Raw genomic sequence first — 11,731 nt, forward strand, 5'->3', positions numbered from 1 at the left:
CCTGTTCTCAGATCTCAAAAGAATGCTCGTTGGGAAAAAATTTTCGTCGAATGAAGAGGTGATCGCCGAAACTGAGGCCTATTTTGAAGCAAAGGACAAATCGTACTACAAAAATGGTATCGAAAAGTTGGAGGATCGCTATAATCAGTGTATCACCCTTGAAGGGAATTATGTTGAATAAAAAAACGAATTTTTCAAAAAAAATGTGTTTTACTATTCTAGGCCGGGGACTTTTCAATTGACCTGTTATCTCACAGATAATTCTATAAAATCTATAGCTGGTGAGAATGAAGCACCCAAAAGATTTTTACTAGTAAGTCTAGGGTATGACCTATCCCTAACGGTGTCGCTGTGTGAGTGGTACACAGTCGTTCTGCTCATAATGCTCAGAGATTAATTTAGGAAAGAAAAATAGCGGAATCGGCAATTTAAAGCCGCCGAAATTTCTCCAAATAGAAAATTTCCATACTCGTTTCAAAAATTATGCATTAAATATGGTTTTGCGTGGGCTGCGGTCGCCACTTCTTTCCGAATAATTTATCACATTCAAAAAGGTCACAAATCACATGGAGTAGAATGTAACTGAAAAGGAAAGGGGATGAAGAATATTAAATTTTTATATCCACTATCAGCTGGTTCCTTCGCATTAGACGCGCACTGTCATTGGATGTACTCAACAGCCGTAGCCAAAGAAACATACGTTATCAGCGTAGGCATTTTTTAAAGTTAATCTTATTCCAAGTGCAGATACAAAAAAAAAGGTGAATGATGGTATTAATCGAGTGGCACGTAATAGCTTGCAACGTTAAATGAATACTTGGATGCAGTTAAATGCACTATTGACCAAGATGGAAATAGTTTACGGTGCGCGATCTATAATAGGGTCTGTGCTTTCTATATCACAGCTCAATAGATTCGTTTTCTCTGCTTTTGACTTCATCAATTATTTGAAAATAAAGGGTTTTAATATTCTCATTCTCCATACTTGGTTTATACTATATGACCTTTAACGTCGCCGTTGTTGGATTTTTTACTTTAAATATTATCTCTTCTTGTTTTATGGATAATAAATGGGTAATAAATATCTTCACTTTTATAGCATAGAGCACCTTCTATCTCTTCTCGTTAAAAAGTTAGTAAAGTAAGAATATTTAAGGTTTCCTTAAACAGTCGTAAATCACCACCAGTCATGACAGCTTTCATAAATGAGATAATAAATTATAGGCTTACCTAAATTGCATGATGGTTAACGTGAAAATGTGTTTGCATTATTTTTTCTTTACTTTACTAGTTAATGAACTAACACGTAATTAAACTCATGTATTCTATCTAATTTCTTTTACATAATTAATAATGGTCCAGTCCACTTTTCAAGCATATATTCACTTTAGCATATAATTAACTGCTTATTGTAATCGTTCGTAGCTATAGGTGGCGTTAATTTCCACTTCTTACATANATCAGTGTATCACCCTTGAAGGGAATTACGTTGAATAAAATAAACGAATTTTGCAAAAAAAATGTGTTTTACTATTCTAGGCCGGGGACTTTTCAATTGACCTGTTATCTCACAGATAATTCTATAAAATCTATAGCTGGTGAGAATGAAGCACCCAAAAGATTTTTACTAGTAAGTCTAGGGTATGACCTATCCCTAACGGTGTCGCTGTGTGAGTGGTACACAGTCGTTCTGCTCATAATGCTCAGAGATTAATTTAGGAAAGAAAAATAGCGGAATCGGCAATTTAAAGCCGCCGAAATTTCTCCAAATAGAAAATTTCCATACTCGTTTCAAAAATTATGCATTAAATATGGTTTTGCGTGGGCTGCGGTCGCCACTTCTTTCCGAATAATTTATCACATTCAAAAAGGTCACAAATCACATGGAGTAGAATGTAACTGAAAAGGAAAGGGGATGAAGAATATTAAATTTTTATATCCACTATCAGCTGGTTCCTTCGCATTAGACGCGCACTGTCATTGGATGTACTCAACAGCCGTAGCCAAAGAAACATACGTTATCAGCGTAGGCATTTTTTAAAGTTAATCTTATTCCAAGTGCAGATACAAAAAAAAAGGTGAATGATGGTAATTTCAGAAGCTTTTCAGTCCCAACGGTCGCGGGAGAGAACAATGGAAAAAAGTAAACTTGGCGTGTTTATTCATCATAAATCTTACACAATGCGTACACAAAGGATTCTTGACCTATTGCGGTATATAATTTTATCTTTTTAATGGGCTAAGTCCTCTGAAATATCAAAATTATTGTACAACATATTTACGCGTAAAAAAAGTAATTTCATGGTTAGAAAGTTTTTTTGTTAACGTTGTACGGGTGGTAGGTAAGAGTAATGTAATTTTTGCGGGTTGCTTATTTCAAATTAAATCACTGATGTTCACCACAGTGTATTTCCTGTTTACTTCGAATCTTAAATCTTAATTTCTTTGGCTTTGATATACGTATAATGTGTTTACAGTATAAAAATTCTATACAGTAGGTTCACTTCCCAGTTACGCCCATAGGGAAGTGAACCTACTGTATAGAATCTGGTCACCACAGTGTACTTCCTGTTGACTTCGAATCTCGAATCGTTATTTCTTTGGCTTTGACATACGTATAGTGTGTTTACAATGTAAAGATTCTATACAGTAAGTTCACTTCCCTATGGGCGTAAGTGGAAGGTGAACATACTGTATAGAATCCGTCTCCTGCCAACCGTTCTTGGATATGACAGTTCAGCACACATAAAGTTAATTTACGATGACCTGTAAAAAATGTTAGTATTGTAGGGAGTGACCCTACTGTACAGAACCATTATACCCTGATGTGGTATTTTCCACTTTTTCTTCGATTATTACACGTAAACGTCGTCCAAGTTTAATGGATACGATTATACTAATTAATTCAGTCGTTCATATCTCTTAAACCGCTAATAAAGTCAGACTAAGTTTAACTTACAAAGCCTTACTTTTTGAAAAGGTAAATATAGTTAGGACGATCAAAATTGGCAAAGTCCTCAATAAATTATCTGCGAGAATGGATGTATCTTCTTTCTTGTTTCCACTTGGGCTGTAGTCATTTGTTGAGTTTTGAACAGGCTCTTGTTGAATTAAGAAATGCTTCATAAGTAGTACAGATTAGTAGTGAAAGAGGTTAGAGGTTGCTTTAAAGTCCTATCCTAGTCTGCATCTCTTTCTGTTACACATTAAATGGTGTAATGTTATTCCTTTTTCTTTGTTAGTGTCCGCTGCAATTCTTACCCGACGTCTCTTTTCTATGTTTACGATATTCCTTGTCTGTCATAACGTCATGAGTAAAAGTAGGCGTTCTATTAGCAGCCGCTCTAGTCTAGTCAGTAAGTTGAAAAAAGAAAGTAAATGCAATAGTCTCATTGCGGACTATACCAATTTTCATCTCAACTATATGTATCTGGTAACTTGATGTCGATTAATTTTACATTTTGAAATTGGGAGGTAAGATGGTTAAAATTTAATACATCACATATTTCAATTTTACGTTTTATCATAAATTTTCTCTTAAGGTATAACATTTTCATAATTTGCTATTTATTTTTTTCTTTTCTCGTTAAAATTATTATTACAGAAATGGCATCATCCTTTTCTGCCTTTTCGTTGAGTAATTACTCAGATGAAACTTTTTTGAAACAGCTTCCCTCTTGCGAACGAGGCACACCTAATTTAGGAATAGCAGTAATTCGAACCAAATTGTTTTTTAAAGTATCTCATCATCAAGAACTGGAAAAGTTTAAAAAAAAATACGATCAGGAGCTGTTTCTTAATAATGCATTTTGATGGACAAAATAAACAAACTTTGCAGTTTTACGTCTCCTTTGTATATGGGCATTTTTTTTTTGTTTCGCATCTTGAATTTTTTTGAGTAATTAGCCTCGTTTACATTATTTGATTTCGAATTCATTTCACTTTACAACAAACTTAAATGGAGTAAAAGCAAGTAATAAAGTGCCGGAGCAGGGTTGTAATGGGGATAAGCGCGAACCACCCCTTGATAACCCCTTCTCCTTAGCTCATCTAAATTTGTACCTTCACTCTTGCGCAGTCGGAGGTCGGGTCTTTTCGGCTTTTATACTCTGCGGAGTATCAAATTTCAAGTGTGTTTTTAAGACAGTCCTATGAGCCCTTTGGGTTCTGGACGGCAGCACTTCGAGCGCCTTCTGTTGTCGATTGCTTCAAATACTGCGGACTTCGCCTTCTCAATTTGACCCGGGCTTGCACACTTCAGATCTTTAGTCTTAATCCTTTTAATCTACTACATTCGTGAATTAAAAATCCCTGGGAGTAGAAACTATGAAAATTTGAATGTCAGTTTTGATTCTTTTGTATCATCCACGTAAACGTAATGGGATTCAAATGGTATACAGATGTGATGAAAATTAAATTACTGCGGATTTCAGTTTATTGATGGTATGAAAATTAACGTGAATTTTCGCACACAAAAGTGTTTTTGGTTATCACCGTTTTGCGATGTCTGTATAGGTACCTGTATCTAATTTTCATAATGCATTATATTAAATGAGTAGAAAGGATCCAACAGGTGTTATAAATTTCCTAATTAATCGAATTGTGTTGTATAGGGCTTCATCAGAACGTGAAGCTGAAATAAAACTAAAGAGTGTTTCGTGTTGTAGCAGACAGAAGCAAAAATAAATGATGATTGTTTTGATATAGCTTCCGTAAAGTAGTTTTGTTATTAATGTAAGATTAATTATTTAAACCAAGCCTCCCTTAATAGTTACACATATACGGCGATGTAAACTAACAAGCACCAGCATACGTAGTATAATTAATTAAAAAGATTACCTAACGCTAACGTACTTTTTCAAGTGACAGTATGTGCCCTAATTCTGGGGTGATTTATTGAAGTAAAACGACGTGGAAAACGACGACAATTTAAGTAAATGAACCTGTGGTCTACGAGGACCCATTCATTAAAACTGAAAAAAGCAAAGAGGGTTTTTAAAAAATGTTACGTCGTTATGTCAACAATATAAAGTATAGAGTTTAGAAATTTAATTTTAACTACTTAAAAGTTCTAAGCGACAGCTAACCAGAAATACAAGGTAACACTTCGTGGTAATTAAAATCAAATATGAGATAATAAAATCCTAGCAAGAAGTGTCTCTGTGTAGTCACCCCTACCACTAAAAATTTTCAAGTAATTTTACCAAAAATTTTGTCGATTTTATTGGTTCATATAAATCAATAAATTATGCTTTTCCGGTAGTTAATGTCTCTCTTAAAGACCTTTCAAAGGTTTCCTGAGTTTCCTGAACATTCTGTCAATAGAAAATGTTGTTTATGTCGATACGAATCTGGAATAGGAGCATTCAAAACCCAGCCGTGCTTTCATTAGAAATTTGCACGGAATCCAGTAGCACTTGGTCGTTTTTACTCTACTTATTTTCTAATTTTTTGAATAGAAGACCTCAGAGGAATACTGACAAAATGAGAAATAAATAGAAATATCAAATAAATGTATTTCCTTCCGGTGTATTAAGTTTCATTTTAGAAGAGCGACGAAAAGTCTGCAGTACACCGTAGTCGTTCTCATCAGATTGCATCTGGGGAGCGACAGGAACTGCATTATTCATTCCAGAGACGTGCACTTTGAAAAATCCCAACGAAGCACTGACTACAGCTGCTTTTCACTGCACCCTTTCGCATGCACTGTACTACACAGATGATTATATATACAGGTTGGTCCAACGGTGCGTTAAGGTACAATAATCCGTTTATTGTAGTAGCGGAAAAAAAGTGGGCGAGCCATAAATGGAATTGTTAGAAGCCTTTCACATGAGGTGCAAAGAGGTGATTGACGAAAAAAGTTTGTAAATGAGGAGCTAGTTCTTGGCATGAAGAGCTAGTTAGTTGAGACAAACAAGAAGCAGAAACAGTAGTAAAAAAGGACAAAGGAAGATGAAGTGTTGATGGTCAACATAATCATGAGGTGGTCAGTTCTGAGATTGGTTGGACACGGACCTCCGCTCTTTCCTATCCTGATCTAATTTTCGCATTTCCCTAAAACTAGAACAACCCACATCCTTAACTATTTGCGATGATTTAGGGAGCCGGACCATAGGTTCAACCATAATGGAGGGGTTCTTAAAGAGAAACCAGACTAAGACAAGTCCCTGAAAGAGGGCAGCAGCTGTTTCAGTACTCAGGGTGGCAGAGATCACGAGGATCGGTATGGCACCCTGATGCACAATACTGCGATGTGGAAGGCAACGAGAAATTGCCACATTATGATCCCGAGTACAACGTATGCAAAACTAAAGGTTAGAAGCGTTCGAAATGTGGTGTTATAGGCGGATGATGAGGATAATGTGGGTAGAAAAGGTTAGAAATGAAGAGGTATTGGAAAGAATGGGAGAAGAGAGGACTCTATGGAAGTCAATAAGAAATAGGCGAGATAGGTTGGTAGGACATCTTCTTAGGCATGAAGGTCTAGTCAGAGACATATTAGAGGCTGAAACAGGAGTTAGGAGGGGTAGAGGTAGCCCTAGATTAGATTACTCTTCGCAAATAGTTAAGGATATGGGTTGTTCTAGTTTTAGGAAAATGCGAAGTTTAGCTCAGGATAGGAAAGAGTGGAGGTACATGTCCAACCAGTCTTAGGACTGACGATTTTATGATGATGATAATCTAATCTAGATCTACCTCTACCCCTCGTAACTCCCATTTCTACCTCTAATATACCTCTGACTAGACCTTGATGCCTGAGAAGGTGTCCTACTAACCTATCTCGTCTATTTCTCATTGACTTCCATAGAGTCCCCTGTTCTCTTATTCTTTCTAATACCTCTTCGTTTCTAATCTTCTCTATCCACGATTTCCTCATCATTCGCCTGTAACACCACATTTCGTACCCTTCTAACCTTTTCTTTTCCGCTAGCCATATCAAGTATTAATTTATAAATCAAAGTAAATAAAATGATTTGCCAATTAACGTTTACTTAATTTTGCTTAATAAATGTACATATTCTTTTCAGGTTGTAAAGGGAAGAAGTTCAACCCATTCTCCATCTTCTATTTTAATTTACTGAACGACTATGAGTTGGATCTATTAATTGTAAGTAATAGTATATAAGCCTTCGTTAGTGTAGAAGCAGTTTTTATTATTGTTGCCCTAAAATGGTCGAAAATTGTCATATTTTATTGAATTATTATCTCTCTGGACCCTATAAAATTAGATTTTGGATCTAAGGTTAATTTTACCCTTTGGAAGCTTCTGATAATTACTTCAATTAGCAGAAGGCTAATTGGCCTCGCTAGACTTCATCACGAATTTTCCGTAATAACTTCGCAGAATCTCCATTTCAGAAAGTTTGCAAACCGGAAACTAAATCAATGTCACGTAACTGATTTCCTCTGTTTCAATAGAAGTGAAAATTAGATATAGCAACATTTTTATACAGGTATTCATAAGTAAACGATTTTCTGATGATGAAAAGCACAACCAATAAAACTTATGCACCTCTGGAAAGAATTAGGAAGATAAGTAACTGATTTTTAGTATCTGTAGGAATTCAGATAATTCAGGATGGACGGATCAGTAGAGACATAAAACAGAAGATAGTGCAGGAACGTTAGGTTAATTTAGAAAATCGAAAAAGATTGTTAAAGGTATATGCCTGAAGCACGGCGCAGTACAGGTGCGAAACGTTGACGGTGGAAAGGAAAATGTTACAGGCCAATGATGAGGATACCGTAGATAGAGGTTAGAAATGAAGATTTATTAGAATAAGTAGGAAATCATAGGGAACTATGGATATCAATAAGAAATAGATGAGATATGTTGGTAGGACATCATGAAGGACTAGTTACAAGCATTTAAAAATATGGGATATTTTAGTTTTAGAGAAATACAAACAATTAGCTCAAGGTAGGAAATAGTGGAGGTGCGTANTAGAAAATCGAAAAAGATTGTTAAAGGTATATGCCTGAAGCACGGCGCAGTACAGGTGCGAAACGTTGACGGTGGAAAGGAAAATGTTACAGGCCCAATGATGGGATACCGTAAGATAGAGGTAGAAATGAAAGATTTATTAGAATAAGTAGGAATCATAGGGAACTATGGATATCAATAAGAAATAGATGAGATATGTTGGTAGGACATCATGAAGGACTAGTTACAAGCATTTAAAAATATGGGATATTTTAGTTTTAGAGAAATACAAACAATTAGCTCAAGGTAGGAAATAGTGGAGGTGCGTATCCAAGCAGTTTTCGGACTGATGATCTTATGATGATGATGAAGACGTCTGGAAGGTTTTACGTCCCTTGTCTACAAATATGAATCAAAAAATTAAATTTTACTTGATTTTAGCTTATTGTCTTCAGCTGAATTCTTCGATTTTAAGAGTGAATTAAACAAATACCAGAATATTTACTTTTCTTTAACTATTCCATGATTTGAGCTAAATGAAACTACGCATTCTTTAAGTTTATTTATTTATTTGTAAACAAAGAAATTAATAGTTGTTTTAAGAAGACAAAACTATAAGCATAGATAATGTATATTTGCTGCGTTATTTTTGTTTAAATTATTGTTTGTACACATATGGACAGAAAACTGGACATTCCAGATAACGACCGGATCCTTTTATTATATTAAGTTGTCCCTGATCAACACAAACCCTGCCGTTGACAATTACGTATTCAGGAACTCCATGACATTCCATACCCTAAAGATATTAACAACAAATTAATTCATCTCCTAATTAAATAGAAGGAAGTAAAAAAACAAAGAAACGCTATCAGATAGACTCGCATGGTAAGAGTGCTCGCCTATCACTTTGACGACCTATTTCCGGTTAATATAAAGTTAGGTTATGGTTAAGGCCAGAACATTACGGCTAGTTACTTGTAATAATTATTTTGTATGGCATACCTCGAATATATTAAAATCGACAGCATGTTGATGAGTTTTCGCCGATATAACCCTTGTTTTGGTTGGATTCCAAACTACCAAATCTGCGTCAGATCCGACCGCGATGCAGCCCTTCCTCGGGTAAATGTTGAAAATTTTTGCGGCGTTGGTACTTGTCACTGCAACGAAGTCGGTAGGACTTAAAATCCCTGTGTGAACTCCTTTTTCCCAAACAACAGACATACGATCTTGGAGACCGTTTATACCGTTTGGTATTTTAGAAAAATCGCCCATACCGATTTTCTTCTGTTCTTTATTGAAAGTGCAGTTGTCGCTTCCAACGACTTGGAGATTTCCCCTGTACAGACCAATTAGGTACTCAAGTTTGTAACAGAATTAGATAGGTAACATTACACTAAGTGAGGTTATTATGGTATTTGGTTAGGATGATTTCAATGGCGAAATCATTATAAAAGTGAATCAATAAAAGCATAAATGAAATGTACAAATTTAATTAACAATAATTTCTTGTTGACGATCACCTTCTATTTCTTTAAATGAAACAGTTGATGTCTACTCTTAACCAACATAAGGTATAAATGTTATCTATTTAATCTTATCCACTCCACATCAATGTATTTCGGTTAAGACAGAGCGGATGCATGTAATCTTTCTACCATTTTAAGAACAAGCCAAATTTTAGTTAAATGTAAACTCACTGTTTCAAGAAATCCATTAAAAATCGAGGTGTTGTGGGATCCGGCCGAATAGGCGGACTCATCAGACACCCGGCCGCTTCTTCGAAGCATTTGTGAGGTAATTGAGATCCATCAAGACCTAGAGCCGATGCCAAGGTTTCACCGAAAACTTGAGCTCCCCTTTTACGACAGTCAGCCAGTGTTTGAGCTGCTAATTTGCTCATTACGTGTACAATATACACTGGGCATGAAACCTAAATTAAAACTTAATTTATCAAAATTGCAATTGTTCTACAGTGGAGCCGCTCCAAAAAAAGGACAGGAAAAAAGGAAAGAGAGCTAGTCTCAGCTTTCAAGTTTAACTATGCTTCCCTATTATTATCATCAAAGTCATTAAACATATTTCAATGGAGTCTTTTGTACAAAAGCTACAATTTCACTTTTAGAAAATGTTTTATGCTGAGTATGGCTTACAATTCTAAAGATTTAGTAAAATTACGAAGAATCATCAATCTTTTAGAATTGATTCCTGTTGACAGGAGAAAGAACCAAAGATGTAAAACTGACAGTTTGTTACAACTTTTCCTAGAAGGATAGAGACAGAACATCGAAAATACAGCTTGTCTTTAGTTGTTTCGACTTAGGTATTTACAACGATTTAACTTTACTGAAAGGATTGTTAATTTTCAAGTTTCAGTTTTGAGTAACTTTTAGATTAATTCTCACTTGTTCCTTAATGTTCCTGTCCAATAGTTCATAAAAGGAGAGAATTTCTTACCTGTTTCGAAATGACGCAAACTCGATTAACAGCTTCTGCTTCAACTTCTTCGGGTCTCGATAGTTCGTGACCTTCTGGACCGGTAATTCCTTTCTCTAGTAATCGTTCAGTATTTTTATCGATAATTGTTCCATTTTCTGCATGGATTTGTGCCAAAGCGCCTAGATTACGAATGTGTTCGAGAATGGAATACAATTGGGAATCGTTCAGTCTAAAGGAATAGGCCATGAACATTTTGAACGAATTTATTCCGTGTTCTGAACAGAGCGTTTCCATGTCGGCTTTGATCCGTTCGTTCCATCCTTTGATAACCATGTGGAAACCGTAATCGCAACAAACCTTTCCTTCTGCTTTTTCGCGGTAAGAATTGTAGGCGTCAATAAGTGTTTCATTTTCTTTACCATCCATAAAATCAACTGGAAAAATACCATATTCATTCTTATCATGGGATTAAGACCAAAAGATTATTGCCAGTTTACACTTATAAAAAAAAAAAAAGAAACTTTTGAGAGTTTCATTCTTATTAGCATTAGTAGCTGCTGGTGGATTGACGATCCCTACGGACTATTCTAGAGAGTAGAGCGGCGGACCTACACTTCAACCTCCTTTCAGGAATCGTGAGAGTGACTGAGTGAGTCCATGGAATATTACTGATTCACCATTTACATAAGTGATCCAAGGAAGCTACAGAATAATAATTTGGACCGGGTAGAAAAACCCGGAATCGAACCAGTGTCCTGCCGAATGCTAAGTAATGGTATATAGCTGTAGCTTGTGACTGCAACTATGACTCGAATTGTCCGGTTTTAGAACCAGAGTTATGAATTTTTGACCGCGATCCCGTTCATACGAGGTCTGCAGTCAATTCAAAATTTTTGAAACTTAATTTATTTAAAACTGATTATAACCTATTCACGAAAGCACGGGTCAACTACTGACCAAGAAATTTTTGAGCTACCTTTAATGGTTTGCAAGATACACGCCCCCTAGCTTTTAGTGGTCGTTTTCAACAATGCCAAAACTTTCAACAGCGACAGTTCTGAAATAATTCAACGTAGGAAGACGATTCTGAGCTTGTTTAAATCCCCGCCACTTGAACAACTGAATCGACGACCCTTCTTACATACGTGATAGATCATCATCATCATCATAAGGTCATCAGTCCTAAGACTGGTTGGACACGTACCTTCACTCTTTCCTATCCTGAGCTAAACTTCGCATTTCCCTAAAACTAGAACAACCCACATCCTTAACTATTTGCGAAGAGTAATCTAATCTAGGTCTACCTCTACCCCTCCTAACTCCTGTTTCTGCCTCTAATATGTCTCTGACTAGACCTTCATG

At 35.9% G+C, this 11,731-nt stretch overlaps 2 protein-coding genes across 7 annotated transcripts in view; one reads left to right on the forward strand and one right to left on the reverse strand.

Moving 5' to 3' along the window:
• Positions 1 to 11,731, forward strand: part of LOC108736292 (sex peptide receptor) — a 298,323-nt gene that overhangs the window by 184,009 nt on the left and 102,583 nt on the right. For all 6 annotated transcript variants that reach the window (XM_025974306.1, XM_025974303.1, XM_025974307.1 and 3 more), the window contains one exon: positions 7,032 to 7,111. The gene's annotated coding sequence lies outside the window, so the exon portion shown is untranslated. The remainder of the gene's footprint in view (positions 1 to 7,031; positions 7,112 to 11,731) is intronic.
• LOC108736291 (dihydropyrimidinase-like) overlaps positions 8,526 to 11,731 on the reverse strand; it is a 7,370-nt gene continuing 4,164 nt past the window's right edge. Inside the window, exons 3-6 of the mRNA XM_018468651.1 lie at positions 10,388 to 10,803; positions 9,631 to 9,863; positions 8,933 to 9,269; positions 8,526 to 8,726 (exon numbers count right to left, since the gene is read on the reverse strand). Of these exons, the coding sequence (XP_018324153.1) occupies positions 8,586 to 8,726; positions 8,933 to 9,269; positions 9,631 to 9,863; positions 10,388 to 10,803 (1,127 nt within the window). The 3' untranslated portion in view covers positions 8,526 to 8,585. The remainder of the gene's footprint in view (positions 8,727 to 8,932; positions 9,270 to 9,630; positions 9,864 to 10,387; positions 10,804 to 11,731) is intronic.

Source organism: Agrilus planipennis, unplaced genomic scaffold (assembly GCF_000699045.2).
Source record: "Agrilus planipennis isolate EAB-ADULT unplaced genomic scaffold, Apla_2.0 scaffold110, whole genome shotgun sequence".
In the NCBI taxonomy this organism is placed as follows: Eukaryota; Metazoa; Arthropoda; class Insecta; order Coleoptera; family Buprestidae; genus Agrilus; species Agrilus planipennis.